Source organism: Petromyzon marinus, chromosome 3 (genome assembly GCF_048934315.1).
Source record: "Petromyzon marinus isolate PM22_M1 ecotype Great Lakes invasive population chromosome 3, UKy_Petmar_22M1.pri1.0, whole genome shotgun sequence".
NCBI classification, from domain to species: Eukaryota; Metazoa; Chordata; class Hyperoartia; order Petromyzontiformes; family Petromyzontidae; genus Petromyzon; species Petromyzon marinus.
Window position 1 is genome coordinate 20,131,926 of NC_133669.1, and position 16,410 is coordinate 20,148,335.

The 16,410-nt window shown below is 51.1% G+C and overlaps 1 protein-coding gene across 1 annotated transcript in view; it reads right to left on the reverse strand.

Moving 5' to 3' along the window:
- Positions 1-813: 813 nt before the first annotated feature.
- The window catches only part of LOC116956654 (alpha glucosidase), a 30,835-nt gene continuing 15,238 nt past the window's right edge, over positions 814-16,410 (reverse strand). Inside the window, exons 10-21 of the mRNA XM_032978428.2 lie at positions 15,872-15,985; positions 14,932-15,045; positions 13,903-13,987; positions 13,019-13,136; positions 11,831-11,964; positions 11,104-11,255; positions 10,087-10,235; positions 8,901-9,042; positions 6,792-6,890; positions 6,253-6,465; positions 5,599-5,748; positions 814-5,378 (exon numbers count right to left, since the gene is read on the reverse strand). Coding sequence (XP_032834319.1) covers positions 5,316-5,378; positions 5,599-5,748; positions 6,253-6,465; positions 6,792-6,890; positions 8,901-9,042; positions 10,087-10,235; positions 11,104-11,255; positions 11,831-11,964; positions 13,019-13,136; positions 13,903-13,987; positions 14,932-15,045; positions 15,872-15,985 — 1,533 coding nt within the window. The 3' untranslated portion in view covers positions 814-5,315. The remainder of the gene's footprint in view (positions 5,379-5,598; positions 5,749-6,252; positions 6,466-6,791; positions 6,891-8,900; positions 9,043-10,086; positions 10,236-11,103; positions 11,256-11,830; positions 11,965-13,018; positions 13,137-13,902; positions 13,988-14,931; positions 15,046-15,871; positions 15,986-16,410) is intronic.

Below are 16,410 nucleotides of genomic sequence, written 5' to 3' on the forward strand. Positions count from 1 at the left end.
AGATTTATAAGGGGCACGGGGTGACCAATAAAGTCCGAATTGGTCTGTAATAAGGTAGGGCACTGATAAGGGGTTGACAGGTATACGAATTCAAATAAGAACACTACGATGACGATGCAGCTTTGTTTGTTGAGAGGCCTGAAACATTGACACCAGTCCTCCTCCTAAACTTTCACAACAATGCAAGACAACATTTTTTTTGTATGGTTCATGGCAGAAAACAAAAAGTCCAGAACTTGGGCTGCGGCCCTCCGGAAGCACCCTGCGTCATCAAACGGCAACGGTGTCGAAGCAGTGGAGGAATGTCTCCCTGGGATCTGCACAGACCACTGATTGGACGACGTAGACCTGAGGTTATTCGCCGAATCGGCCTGGCCTCAGTCATAATGAACGGTCTTAACCGCATTCGGACCCAGAAACCGTTGAGTCTGGGCACCAAATTGAGTCTACCAGTGCTGTGTTTTCTCAGTTTTGTTGTTGCATGATGCGGAGGCCTGGACATCGCTTCCAAATCGATTACGATTGCTTGCAGTCCGTCCACACGCAATGCCGAAGACGCCTTTTTTGGCGTCCGATGTTTTCGACTTTGTCAGGAATGTCACCGTTGGATCTGCGGTTGAGAGGTTACTCCGAGGGAGACGTCTGTGTCGCTTTGTGGACACGTCGCCCCGTCTTCGTGCGCAAAACTCCAGCAAACTGCGCACTTCAATTGGCGGTCGACGTTCGAAGTGGACTCTAAAAATTATACCGCACCCGTGGCCGCCGCCCCGCCTGTGCTACGTGGATCAGACAAATCACTCGTGACACCGGTACTGCACGGCAATCGAAGCAGTTTATGCGAACGCTGACGCAAGAAGGTCACACATCCCAGTGCAATGGTTCTACGCTGACTGCGCGATGAATGTAATGAAATCATCAACAAGGAAGAGAGTAGTTTGGTAGTGGGGCGCCATGTTGCTACGTGCAGACAATCCACAGTCGTGCAAATGTTGGCCATGCAACCCAAACTATGAACCCTGTAAGTGAAACACCGCGGTCTGCGCTCCTTCAACGGAGGAGGAACAGCAAAACGACACGAACTCGCTGTCTCTCGCTCTCTCGCTCTCTCCTGAAACCCTCTCGTTGTGGCCAGCATATCGACATTGGCATTTAGCCAACCCCCCGCCCCCCCGTGCCACACTGCTGCTGCCATCGTGAGCAAGAACAGAATTCCAACTTAGTGAATTGCAGGTACTTAAAAATAATAATAAGTGCATCATGACACTGGCATACATGGTAAGTAAAGCTCGAGAGTTGTGAGCGTATGACTCGGGCTATCGTTGGTTTGGGACAAAGGGCATGATTAAAGGCTGAAAAGATCTAGGCGGAGGACTATGGTTAGGGGTTGTTAAGGCTACCCCAGTTAGGGCTACGGTTAAGACAATGATTAAGCCGAGGTTTAGGAGTTAGCATTCCTGTTCGGGTTAAGGCTGGCGTGAGGGTTTACTGAGGAAAGATCTCGGGTAAAGGCTAAAATTGCAGCTTCTGAATAGTTACATGGGATATGGCCAGATCTAGAGTTTGGGTTCATAGTTAATATGAGAGCAATAGTTAGGTTGAGAGTCTACGGATTAGGGCTGTGGTTAGGATGTTTATTTAATGGTTAGGATTAGGGATACAGTTTGAGTTAAGTGTTAGGAGTAGGACTTTTGTGAGGGCTTGAGATTGTGGTTATGTATGTTGAACTTCTTTCGCACCGTACGTAGCCAACCATGCTACTCAGAGGTGCAGGGGGGGAGGGGTCATGGTTATTATGGCTATGATTGGGGCTATGATTAGAGCTATGGGGCTATGATTAGGGTTGGCCCTCTCTGCTCTGAAGGGCCATGAACGAAAACGTCAGTCTTACCAGTGCTGTATGTTTCAGTTTTAAGGAAGTTATTTTATTGGTGGTGGTGCGTTTGCTCAGTACACCGCTACCACTAACCAACGCAGTCCTTTAGATTTTTACTTGAATGACAACATTAAATGCTTATTTTGTCCCCAACAAGACGTGACCACAAAATCAGCATTGCATAATTATGAGTCATTATTATATTAATGAATACAGGAAATCGGATTTAAAACAACAGTTTCTTTTCACCCGCATCACTTTGTTTAGACAGCAGTCATTGTTGAATCTCAATTAAGAAGCACATTCAAAAGTGGCCATGACAACAGACGATGCCAATTGTAACTATAATCATGTTAATTATGTTAATGCCACAGGCACGTACATACATACACACACACCTGTAACGTAGAAAGGCCAGCGCCTCATTCCTTCTCATTTCAAGTGCCACTGCAGGCAGCTGCTTCTATCAACATCCACATCATAAGCTTCATCATCATCGTCATCATCATCAACCATTATAACCGGAGGTGTGGGGAAGGACAACAAACAACAAACTAAACACAAAAATAAGTTCTAATGATAGGCACTAACCAGAATATACTCAAGTTACTAGCCAAATCAGTGGTTTACGGCTTCCTGATGAGCATTAATAAACGACCCTCAAGTAAAATTTAGATTTAAAGCTTTCGTGACTGCAGGGATTCATATTCTTGGTTCTTTCGGTAAAGTCACGTAGAAGGGAACCAATAAAATAATACAAAATATAAAACAATAAAATTCTCACGACGTTTCGACTGCAACACAAGCAATCATCATCAGGTGTGAAAACCACAGCAAGAAAATGTTGTTTTCAAATTTTCTTGCTGTGGTTTTCACACCTGATTATTGTTTTCAAATGTTCTTGCTGTGGTTTTCATGAATGAACACCTAGGCGACGCAGCCATTCCGGCCAGCGAGCCTTTGAGCGACTCAAGAGCTGGGCTCCGTAACCTCCGAATCGCGCTCAAACTTTTGCGAAACTGTTGCACATTCCGAGGTGTCTTACTCTCATTACAATCACAACTGGCCAGTGACCGCCAAACATCACGACACTGATGCAAGTTGCCGAAGATTACTCAATTACTTGGGCGATAATGGGGGTTTTCCCTCTTTTTTCTGGCAACAAAACTGAAACCTTTTGACAAGGATTCATGTTGCTGCATTAACCACAATACCTGCAGTCAAAATTCAAACAAAAAACATACTATGATAATATGATGCATTGTCCTTGAAACTAATTGGTCCACACCAAGGGACTGCTTTTGAGCCTTGACCCAATTGGTGCTCGACCAGATGACGCCAAAAGGCATACAGCTCAAAGACAATGTACTATCAAAGTAATGAGGGCATCTACATCATTATACCTCCTTTGCCAGTACCAAAATATAATAATAGGGTTTTTCCCCTTTTTTCTGGCAACAAAACTGATCGAGCACCAATTGGGTCGAGGCTCAAAAGCCGTCCCTTGGTGTGGACCAATCAGTTTCAAGGACAATCCATCATATTATCATAGTATGTTTTTTGTTTGCATTGTGACTGCAGGTATTGTGGTTAATGCAGCAACATGAATCCTTGTAAAAAAAAGGTTTCAGTTTTGTTGCCAGAAAAAAAGGGGGAAAAACTTGGGTGATCTTCGGCGCCGGTCCATTGTTAACAGAACGTTTCCTCCCAGCTTTAAAATGTAACATCTTTCGTTTAATCATATACATGTATACACACACTATACAGGATTGAGTTCTATAAAGCAGCCACTCTGTGCTAAATACACACGCATGCATTTGTGATGGACAGGACTCTATTAAGAGTGCAAAAACAAATGCTCACACTTACTAATTACACAGTGCCTCTACCATTTACAGCCAGGGCCGTAATCATAGTACCAATTTTACAAGTAATCCTAATTACTCTATTGTTCCTGTGTTAATCCGGTTACCCTTACTAACTTACCAGATGCATGTCCTAGTAGTTACTCGAAAAATAATAACTTTACATTTTAGATGAGACACGGCATAGGGTGTGGCCTTCATCCAGTGGCTTTGTTGGCTGGATTCCTGGGCCGCCTGGCTGGCTTGCGCGGGGCCCAAGTGCGCGATGGTGATGCCACCTGCATCCCACAGCGTTGAGCCGCCCCCCCCCCCCGCTCGGCCACCCTCCACCCCGGCCGTGCATCCCGCGCAAACGACGCGGGTTACGTTATCATAATATCATCTACTACATCAGACAAAAGTTTTGCTCGCTCCGCTGGCTGGCTGGCTGGTAGGAGAGAGGGGCAGAGGGGATGGGTGGACAGACGGACGCGTCAAAAGGACGAGCAAGCGACTACCTCTTTTAAAATCACGGCGCGACTCCGAAATAAATTAACTGAGGAATTGATGCCAGCAGGTTTGCTCGACGCTAGGCGAGGCAGCAGCTCATGCACTCGGATCACAAAACACAGCCACGGTTACAGCCAAGCGATGTCGTTTGCGAGCCTCAATCGCACCTCGTTACTTTTTTTTTTCTAAAGAGTAATCGCGAAAGCAATAAAGTGACGCGGCCCAGCGGGGTGTCTTTTAACCATCAACCATAACATACTACACGCAGCCTGCTTCACAGTAGACGCTTAACTACCGCTCACCCGATGCCGTTAAAAACCAGCAGGACGTAGCGCGTGTGTGACTTCAGCAGCAATTGGTTCAAGCGAGCCTGACTCTGCTGGTGTGAGAGTGAACGTTGAAACCGGTTCCGGAGTTTGCTTGCATCGATACCAACGCTCTCTTTGCTCTCACGCTCTCTTTGCTCCAATAGTCAAAGTAGCCATGCAGTGATGGTGGAGTGATTCACGGTGCCGTTATCTAATACGTCTTCTAAGACCTGTGTAAGTGTGTATGGATGGAGGGTGGTGGGGGCTGGGTGTGAAGTGTTCAAGGTCGCGTATTGAGGTATGCATAACAAAGACAAAGATTCCCTGCATCGCCTTAACAGACTGTTGGAGCAAGTGCTGTTATCGAGCACCTATGAAGGCCGGAACAGCATATGAGGGGCTGGGTGGCCAGCACCACGCCCGGCCGCCTTTGTCTCCCCAGTGGCAATATTTAAATACCGCTCCGGGTACTCATTTGAGGCCGAGTCGAGCTAGGGGAGGCCCATGACTGATTCAGATAATTGTCACGTGGTGTTGGCCATGAGCGGGAATTGAACTCGGGTCGCCGGGTTCGTAGCGCAACACGCTAACGTTGCTCGTTACACCTTGCCATACACGACGATAGACAAAAAAAAATCTATCAGAGAATTTCAGTTCTGTGCGAGTGTAGGTGCACGTGCTGTGCGCGCGTGTCTGTGCGCGTGTATGCGGGTACCAATTTGTGTGTAGGGATGTGTGCGCGTGTTTGTGCGTTACGCGCATGTGCTTGCGCGCGTGTCTTCACTGCCACTCCAACGTGACGGCCTCGGACAGTGGCACGGTGAGGTTCGACACGGACAACACCTGGGGGACACGGGGACAAAGTGAGCACACGAGACGAGACAATACAAGCCCTCACCCGAACCTCGCCACAGCCCTTGTACCCTCCCCTGGCCGAGCATTAATATTCACCGCAACTTTGTGTTAAAATGCGCCCCCCCCCCTCCTCCTTCCCCCGTCACCTGCCCCTTCCTGTGCCCCCCTCCCCCCTCGTGCCCCCCCGCCCCCCCGTGCCCCCCGTCACCTGCGTGCTGCTGGTGTAGGAGAAGGAAACGTCGCCTCCGTTGAGGCGTACGTGGTTGGGGCACCGGGGGACGCCCATCACGGAGACGGAGCCGAGCGGGGGCAGTGGAGTGCCGGGTGCGGCATGCAGCACGGTGGAGTGCAGCGTGCTCTACAAAGAGAAAGATCCCCTGTATAGCCTCAGCTGACTTTTGGGGCAAGTGCCGAGTCGATCGACTCGGGTGTCCGGATTTGTACCGCAGCGCGCTAACCGCTACACACGCATTTAGAAAGACAAAGATCCCCAGTATAGCCTTAACAGACTGTAGGGGCAAGTGCTGTTAGCAAGCACCCATGAAGGCCGGCACGGCACACGAGGGGGTGGGTGGCCATCACCACGACCGACCGCCTTTGTCTCCCCAGCGGCGATGTTTACTACACACCGCACCAGGTACTCATTTGAGGCCCGAGTCGTCCTAGTGGAAAGGCCCAGGACCGGTTCAGATAATCGTCACCGGCGTTAATTTTCATCGTGAGTGCGAATCGAACTTCGCCGGCTTCGTAGCGCGGCGCGTTAAGCGCTGCACTACCGCTCCCCACACATAGGTACATGCACCCACGTGTACACACAGGTATGCAAGCGCCCAATCCACCAACGGCTGCTCCCCTGCCTGACCTGCGTAGCCTTGAATTTGAGGGCCCAGTATCGGCCGCTCTGCAGGGGCCCTGGGGTTTCCCCGTCATCCCAGAAGAGGTCCCCTTGGGCCCCCTCCTCTTCCTCCTCCTCTTCCCCTCCGCCATCGTCACCCTTGCCGGACTCCGGTGGCCGTAACGCAGCCACGATGCCCAGGGGATTCCCGCGACTCGCGTTGCTCGTCGTGTCGGGGACCTGAGGGCAGACAGGAGGGGAGCAAGGGAGCGTGGCGTGGGGGGGGGGGGTGGGCGGGGACCCCGGGGGGGGGGGGGTGGGGATGCGGGGAAATGTGGGAACGCGTGAGAGCACAGGAAGATGAGCGAAGATGCGAGGAAACGCAGGGAGATAGCGACGGAGCCATGAGGGGACATGAGAGGGAGACGAGTGGATTAGAGACGCGGTTCGGTTCATCGCGGCCGCCTCTGCCCGCGTGGAGAACCTCCCTGGGATCCTACGGGGGGGGGGCAGGGGTGGCGGGGGGGGTGGGGGGGTGGGTGTAGGAGAAGTGCCACCGCGCTCACCTGTTTGGGCACGATGAAGCCGGCGCGCAGGTGCAGGTTGATTTTGTCGAGCGGAGCGTCGAGGGTGAAGTTCTCCCCTTTGCTCCGGATCGCCGATCCCTGGGGGAAGTAGAGAGAGGGGGAGGGGGGTGCCCAGACTGAACTCGCTAACCTCGAGAAGAATCCACTTACTCGCGTGGATTCTTCTGTGTCGCTTCCCAACATTGATGAGCACTCGATTGTTTGGGACTAGGCCACGTAATTATCCGATTAAATATAATCATTCTAATGTATATTAGAATGATTATATTTAATCGTCATAGAGCGCCTTCACTCAAGTCGCTCTATGACGTAGCTTACAAAACGATGACACAGAATGGAATTATGTCGATGGCAGGGGCGGTGCTACAGGGATTGAGGAATGAGCGACAGCGATAGAGGGGTACTTAGGGGTCACTCCTTCCCGTCCCGAGTGGAAGGAGTGGAAGGAGTGGAGGAACGAAGGGAGGGAAGAGGAAGAGAATGGGCAACAGAGAAGAGGGGAGGATTGAAGAAGCTCCGCCACCAGACTGGTCCAAATTAAATTGTCACGTGGTGCACAAGGGATTCACTGTGCCAATTAATATTGTTTCAGTTCACCGGTAAGTTGAAGAAGAATTCTCACAACCAAATTTAGCCAAAGGATAATCATTTTGATAGCGGCAGAAGGGGTCCCATAGATACATTTAGCTCAATTAGGGATACGCGATGGCTCAATTACGGATGCGCAATATATCGCTTGAAACTGCGTTAAGCATCTTTAGGACAAGTCACAATATAAATCCAGGAAGTGAGAATTCTGAAGAATTCTGACCTCTGTATCATGATGAATCTCAGTGTTGGGTGGAGGTTTTCAAATTTGGTCGGATGTTAACTACCTTTTCTCGTATACAGGAGGTCGTGGGTTCGATGCCGACCCTGACGCCTGCATATTTGGAGTTTGCGTGTTTTACCCGTAGTCGTGTGGATTTTATCCGGGAAATCCGGTTATTCCACCAACATTTAGAACATATTTTTAGAATACTATAAATTTCCACGTGATATAAGCCACTTCACTGAGCTATCATTTGTGGCCAGGTCGCTTCTGAAAGAGGAGCTATATAGATAGCTCAGTGGGCCTTACCGAGTAAAAAAAAAATGTTTTAGTTTAATATTGACTGTAAAGAAAAACCTTCATGTCAAGCTATCCAATCCAGCGGCTCCGGTTACGATAAACGCTTTAAACCATAGTTGGAAAGCGATTAAATGAACTTGGGGCCACGGGTGGAGAGATCATAATGGCCAAGTGACAGAACGCCAGGCCGGCCACTGCTGAGCAGGCGCGTAACAGAATTCCGACTTGCATCAGAATGAGATGTTCAGAATGAATGAAGTGTATTTCCCACTGAGTAAAGCCCGTCGAGCTAAGAAAGCTCTTTGTCAAGGGTGATTCGGCCGGCAGACAACACAAAGCAATAAAAGATTAAAAAATATATATTTATAAAATAAACAATTTTAACACGTAGGCTTTCGCGACCAATATCCATAAGAGGTATTTTTCGGGTTAGATCGCGTAAATATATAAATGTGTCATTAAACCCGCCACCACCCGACACAGACAATTAGTAAGGTTTGTCACGTGAACGAAACGTGCCAATTAGTTACTAGTTCAGTAGACCGGTCATTATCAGAGTAAACTCGAATGGTCATGTTGTGGATTTATATTTACGTGATCTTACCCAAAAAAACCCTCTATTATGCAAGATAAATTACGTTGTAAAATTACATCCACACTTAAACTTTAGTGATTCAATAGAGTTAGTTTGAATGAGGACAGAGATGACAGAATGGAGATGCCAATAGGCAAAAGTTCTGCGGTGGTTCCAAAACCTGGGAGCAGCCATGTTAAATGCTCTTGCTCAAAATTACGTGTGAAATCTGGGACCTATTAATAGGATTAATAGGATCTGCGTCGCAGATTATTAGGACTGTCCAATGGCAAGAACAGACCTAACGTGGAGCACCTCCCAGCATGCACCGGGGGGGTGCGGGGGCGATGTGGCCGGAGCGTACCGCTGGGTGTCCGTAGTGCGGTGCGGCGGTGCAGCATACCGTGTAGAAGTCGTACCACGTGCCGGGCGGAAGGTAGGCCTGCACGGACCGCGCGCCTTCCTCCAGCGCCGGCGAGACAAGGAGCGCCGGCCCCCACAGCAGCTGCCGGTCGATGGCGTACGCCTGCTCGTCGTGCGGAAACCTGAGCGCACACGCGCGTGCGAGCTACGTGAGCAACGCTGATCGTGACGAGTCGTTGGCTGACGTTGGCTTTGCATGAAGGAACTAGATCAGCAGACAGTGTCTCCTTCGCATACAAGCGTCCCTCCACGTATATTGTTTCACGCATAGGCCCGGCAGACTCCCATGAGCGCATAATTTCAGCAGCGATGGTTGAACGAAAAGCAAAACTCTGGACCGGTTTCGGCATCCAGTGTCTCGATCGACGAGCGTTTTGTGTAAACGAGTCGGCGTCCCAGTTTGGTTCTGCTGTTGGAGTGCGGTTTGTGGAGTCTGTAAATGATGACCCATCCCGACACGGGAGACGCTCGTATCGTCCGATGCAGAGCGCCGGTCAACCCACCTCAACCCGAACAGCACGGTCATCTCAGCCGACAGGGAGGAGCCGTCGGTCTCACCCCACACAGAACCCATCTCATCCCGACACCGGATTAAAATAAAACACTCGTCGTTGTCACGTGATACATTCTTTCCAAGTCAAATGCTCCTGTTAGGAAAGGACACGAACACTAAAGTGAACAAATGAGTGGAAGAGGAGAGGTAGGGGAGCAGGGAGGCAGGGAGGGAGGGAGAGACATGGAGAGAGGAAATTTGGACATGGGAAGAGAAGCGAGAGGGATGGGAGCGAGAGAGAGGTAATGAGGAGGGAAGCAGTGAGTGAGACGGGAGGATGTGGACAAGGGTCATGATAAAGGTTTTTGTTTGTTTAGAATTGCGTAAAACTAAATGTATCATTAAGGGTGGAAGGATGGTGGATGGTGAGACGGAGTGAGGGAGGAAAATGGGGAATAAGGGAGTAAGGAGGGAGTGAGTAAGTAGTGAGTTGAGAATATGAGAGAGTAATTGGGAGCGTTGAACTTCTTTCGCACCGTACATAGCCAACCGTGCTAATCAGAGGAGTGAAGCTGTGAGGGAGGACGTGAGGCAGGTAGGTAAGGAGGGAGGAGTGAGGAGAGAAGGGGGTGATGGGAGGGAGGGGGAGGGAGGCCCAGGGACCCCGTCTCACTCGAAGAAGAGAGGCCGTGCCACGGTGCTTCCGCTCTGGTGAGCGCCCATGAAGAGCGAGTAAAGCAGCGGCAGCAGCGAGTAGCGCGTGAGTAGCGCGCGCCGCATCGCAGCCTGAGCAGCGGCCGAGAACACCGTGGGGTCCTGGGGCTACACACGCAACACACACACACGCAACGCACACACACACAGTATACACACGTAACGCACACACACACACAATGTATACACACGCACGCAACGCACACACACAGTATACACACGTAACGCACACACACACACACACAATGTATACACACGCACACACACACGCTACGCACACACACACAATGTATACACACGTAACGCACACACACACACAATATATACACACGTAACGCACACACACACACAAAATGTATACACACGTTTAACGCACACACACAAAATGTATACACACGTAACGCACACACACACACAAAATGTATACACACGTAACGCACACACACACACAAAATGTATACACACGTAACGCACACACACACATGCACACAATGTATACACACGCAACGCACACACACACATGCACACAATGTATACACACGTAACGCACACACACACACAATGTATACACACGTAATGCACACACACACACACACAATGTATACACACGTAACGCACAAACACACACACAATGTATACACACGTAACACACACACGCACAAAATGTATACACACGTAACGCACACACGCGCGTGCACGCAACAAAGACATAAATGCACACACACATGCATTAGTACACAGGTGCGCACACACACACATACAAAACATCCATAAGTACAAAGGTGCGCACACACACACACAGCAGGTACACAGGTGTGCACACACACACAACGCCCGCACACACACGCATGCGTACACAGGTGCGTACACGCGTGCGCTGAAGCACACACGCGTACGAAGAAACAAAACAGCACTTTCCCCAAGAGTAAGTCGAAGGCTATACGGGGAATCTTTGTCTTTGGTGTGCGAGTCTCACGGCGGCGCCGATGGTGTTGTGGTTGCGGGAGAATGGGTAGAAGGCTCCGAGCTGCATCCACCGCACGCACAGCTCCTCGTTGGTGTCGCCATTAAAGCCACAGATGTCGGCTCCGACCAGCGGCACGCCGAAGAGGTTGAAGTTCAGGACGCCTGGGAAGAGGGGAGGGGTGCAACAGCAGCACCAGCAGCAGCCGCCATTCGCCACTAAGCGGCGGTGACGTCACCACGGGGCTCGTGCACCAGGCTAGGTGCAATTTGAGGCCACGTGAAGTATCGAAGGCTCGCCCGCTGGCAGGAGGTCACGGGACAGGCCCAAGTGCCATGCGTTGACTGTAACCGTTCTTACCCGCCCCGACTGGACATCTGTGAAAAAAAAGCTTTGTATTTCTTTGGATTCCACCAGTAGCAATAAATATTCCGATTCTGATTCTGACGAGGAGATGTACGCACGTACACACAAAGGCAAACGTCCCCCGTATAACCTTAACAGACTGCTGGGGCAAGTGCTGTTAGCGAGCACCTAGGGGAGGCCCAGGGCCGTTTCAGATCATCGTCACCGGTGTTGGCCATGAGCAGGAATTGAACCCGCGTCGCCGGGTTCGGAGCGCATTGCGCGCCGTGCCGGCCTTCATGGGTGCTGCTCGCTCAACAGCACTTGCCCCAACAGTATGTTAAGGCTACACGGGGGATCTTTGTGTGCGTGTGTGCGTGCGCGTGGGCCCTACCGGCTATCGAGCAGGCCAGGTCCTTCCACGTGCTGCGGTTGTCACCGAGCCAGTGACCAGCATAGTGGCCGTGACTCGGGAAGGTGGAGCGGGAGATGATCAGCGGCCTCCTGCCCCTGAGCTCCACCATCGCACTCCCCGTCGCACACAAAATCAACAACCGCACGTTAACCGAGAGCCACCGGCACCGGTAACCACGAGCGTCGCTCGTGAATAGACGTGCTGCCCGCCACAGCAATGTGGAATTTTCACCACTGGCTCTGCGGTGCTGTAAGCAGGAGATGAGCACCGCCCTCTGTGCTCGTTTGGCTTTGAGGAGCGAGTCGACCCTTCAAGCCTTCGGCTGCGGGCAGTGCGGGCCGAGCAGAGGGTGGACGAGCGAGTCTGTATGTACGTTGAACTTCTTTCGCGCACCGTACGTAGCCAACCGTGCTAATCGGAGGTACGGGGGAAGGACAACAAACTAAACACAAAAAGCAGTTCTAAAGGAATGAGTTTTCAATTTAGACTGAAAAAGTGCATAGCCCCAGTGGCTTCCTAATATCGGAAGGAAGAGCGTTCCAAACGGCCGCAGAGGTGCATCTGAAAGTGCGCGACGTGGTGACTGTCTTTGTTCGATGGTTAGCCAAAAGCCGCTGCAAGGGTAACCTGAGTACTGCGCGATGGTTTATGCTCCTTGACGAGATCAGAAAGTAATAATAAGGTTTTTCCCCCTTTTTTCTGGCAACAAAACTGAAACCTTTTTTACGAGGATTCATGTTACTGCATTAACCACAATACTTTCAGTCAAAATGCGAACAAAAAACACACTCTGATAATATATGCATTGTCCTTGAAACTGATCGGTACACACCAAGGGACGGCTTTCTTTAGAGCCTCGTCTCAATTGGTGCTAGACCAGATGACGCCAAAAGGCGTACAGCTCAAAGACAATGCACTATCAAAGTAATGAGGGCTCGGGGTAAGCATCTACATCATTGGATCTCCTTTGCCAGTACCAAAAAAGGGGGAAAACCCTATTATTATATTTCGGTACTGGCAAAGGAGGTCCAATGATGAAGATCAGCAAGGTATTGTGGTTCATTTGTGGCAAACACTCTTGTGTGTAATGAGCGGGAGCTTGTAATGCAGTCGGACACCGAGAGGGCCAGGTGATCCCGGCTGCCCAGGTGAGTGCAGGTGAGCTACCTGTAGGAGACCATGGCCTCGGTCAGCCCGTATAGGTTGTGCAGGTTGTAGTGGGAGGAGATGGACTGCCGCGCAGACGCGCAGATCGTCTTTGCCTTCAGAGAGTCTCCATGCACGGCTGAAACACAGATAGATATACCGACACACACACACTGTTTTGTGTATATTGTTTTTCGATATATTGAGATGGAAGACGATCTCATCTGTAGCCTACGTAGGCTACCGGGGCAATGAGCGAGTGCGTCTGGAATCCAGCATGGCGTACGATAGCCGACGTCTATGAGCATGTGTGCGTGTGCGCTATTGTCTGTGGGGAGTGGTAGTGTAGCACTGCACTATGAACCCGGCGACCCGAGTTTGATTCCCGCTCACGGCCACCAACACCAGTGAACCGGTCCTGGGCCTCTGCCCTGAGGTCGATTCAGCCTCAAATGAGTACCTGGTGTGGTGTGTAAACATTGGCACTGGAGAGACAAAGGCGGTCGGGCATGGCGCTGGCCACCCACCCCCTCGTGTGCCGTGCAGGCCTTCATAGGTGCTACTCGCTAACAGCACTTGCCCCAAAATACTTTTAAGGCTATACAGGGGATGTTTGTGTGTGTACGTGTGTAGGTATGTGGGTGTGTACGTGTGTAGGTGTGTGTGTGTAGGTGTGTGTGCGTGTGTAGGTGTGTGTAGGTGTGTGTGTGTAGGTGTGTGTGTGTGTAGGTGTGTGCGTGTGTAGGTGTGTGTGCGTGTGTAGGTGTGTGTGTGTGTAGGTGTGTGGGTGTGTACGTGTGTAGGTGTGTGTGTGTGTACGTGTGTAGGTGTGAGTGCGTGTACGTGTGTAGGTGTGTAGGTGTGTGTGTGTATGTGTGTACGTGTGTAGGTGTGTGCGTGCGTACCAGGAGTGTAGGGAGGGTTCTCCAGCTCGTTATTGGGACACCCGTCCAGCGAGCCGTCCACAAAGTTAGATGGCTCATTCATGTCCTGCGCGAGGAGGGGAGAGCGGCGATGGGGCGAGGGGCGATGGGAACAATGGCGGAGCCAGGATTTTCAGGTGGGGGGGGGGGGGGGGCAACCCCTCCAGCAATTAAAAATGATAGAAGTTGTTAGTTAGTAAGGACTTGTCCCTTGCTTTTTATTCGACGCGTGTGCGGCGCAGCCATCGATCGAGGGTCGAATTCGAACCGTGTTGTGTGATCGGCATCGCGCTCGCTGAAGGTGTTGATGCCTTCAGGGAAGTCGTGGACTGTTTACGCAACTGCGCACAATCCTGTGAGTCACTTATAACTGCTTTGCCGTTACTTATTGCCAATTATGGACTCAGACTATTGTCCTATCATCTCATAGAGTCCCTGGCACATCATAATATGCTACACAGTGGCAGTAGGGGTCGCAAAATGCCGATTTATTACTAATAAACCCCAATGATACAATCGAAATTAGGGATTTCGATCGGATCATTGGGGGGGGGCACGTGCCACCCCCCCCCAAAGGGGAGAGAGTGATACAGTGACGAGGTGGCATACGCTCATTTATTTGTTCCACCATGTGTGTGCACGTAGTAGCGCATCGTATATTGGCAAACTTTATCATTAAATTATTTATGGGGAAATAGTTTTCTCTTAACGCTGCACTTTTCAGGAATATATCTACCGTGTTAAAAGAGGACTTACTGTACTTCTTATGGGAGATTGATTTGAATTTGTATTGACAGATAATAATTACTGTTTAATTGAATGGTTAATCGATGGCTAATGAGTCATCGGTCGATAAGATTGGCCCCCAGCATAGAAATTTGGAATATCCACGGCTGGCTTTCGAACGCCGATGGAAACGCGTGCTTCCGCATTGCTCATACGAGTCGGCAAGGCACTGCGATTGAGTGTTACGGCTGAGTGGACCAGGGGGAGGGATAAGCGCGCACGTACAATCCACAGCCCGTCGAAGGGCACGAGGTCGTGCAGGGACTTGAGGTTCTCCAACCACCAGCGATGCGTCGCACGGTTCGTAAAGTCCGGGAACGCCGTCTCACCCGGCCACACCTGAAACACAACGGGACACACACGGATGCAGAACGATACACACTCAGATGCACACTGATATACATTCCGATATACATTGCTACACGCAGAGACACACACTCAAGATACGCACTGATACACACCGATACAAATTCATACACACACTCAGATAAACATTGGTACATGCGGAGACACAGTCTCTGATATTCATTGATACACACACAAACACATTGATACACACACTGACACACTGATGTAAACTGTTACTCAAAAAGACACATTGATACACAACAATACAAGGCAGACACACACTCGTACACAGCAGACACACGTTAATACACATGCCAATAGACACTGATACACACGCTGATACACCAGAGACACACCGACACACAGCAGACACACACCGATTACACAACGCCTTAATACCACTTTTCTGCCCCCCCCCCCCGTCACAGCTCCCGTTCACATTTCCCCACACCTGCCCAGCCCACACCTCCCTGCACGCGCGCCTCCACGCACGCACGCATGCGCACCTCCATGCACGCATTCCTCCCTGCACGCACACCTCTCCACACACACACTTGCATGCACATCCTCCCCACATGCACGCACGCGCACCTCTATGCACGCAATCCTCCCCGCACGCACACCTCCCCGCACGCACGCACACCTCTCCACACACACACACGCACGCACACCTCCCTACATGCACGCACAAGCACCTCCATGCACGCACTCCTCCCCACACACACACACGCATGCACACGTCCCCACACACACGCACGCACACCTCCCCACACACACACACGCACGCACACCTCCCCGCACGCACGCACGTAAGCACCTTTCCAATGAGAGGAGCCGTGCCGTCGGTGTTGTTGATGAAGAGGCCGCGCGCGAGCGCGGCGTCGAACGTTGGGTACGTGCCACGCGGCTGGGAGCTGCTCACCCCTGGGTCCTGCGTGCACGCGGGCGTACACTTTCAGGTGCGCTTCTGCGGCCGTCTGGAACGCTCTTCCTTCTGATATTTGGGAGCCGCTGGAGCTACGCACTTTTAAATAATTTAGATGGCAATCTCATTTCTTTAGAGCTGATTTTTATGTTTGGTTTGTTGTCCTTCCCCCACACCTCCGATTTGCACGGTTGGCTACATACAGTGGCGAGAAAGAAGTTCAGCATACATATGTACGTACACACGCGACGTGCGTACGCATCGAGACGTCGCCGTGGCCAGAGCCCCCCGATGCCACCGCCGCACCGCACATCCAACGCCGTCGATCCTTCCCGCAGACCCTGCAGCTGCTGCACTGGAGACGCTGCTCAGCGTCTCCGACCCGGGTATCAACAATCCCCTGGGCATCCTCCCTGAGGTCGACTCAGCCT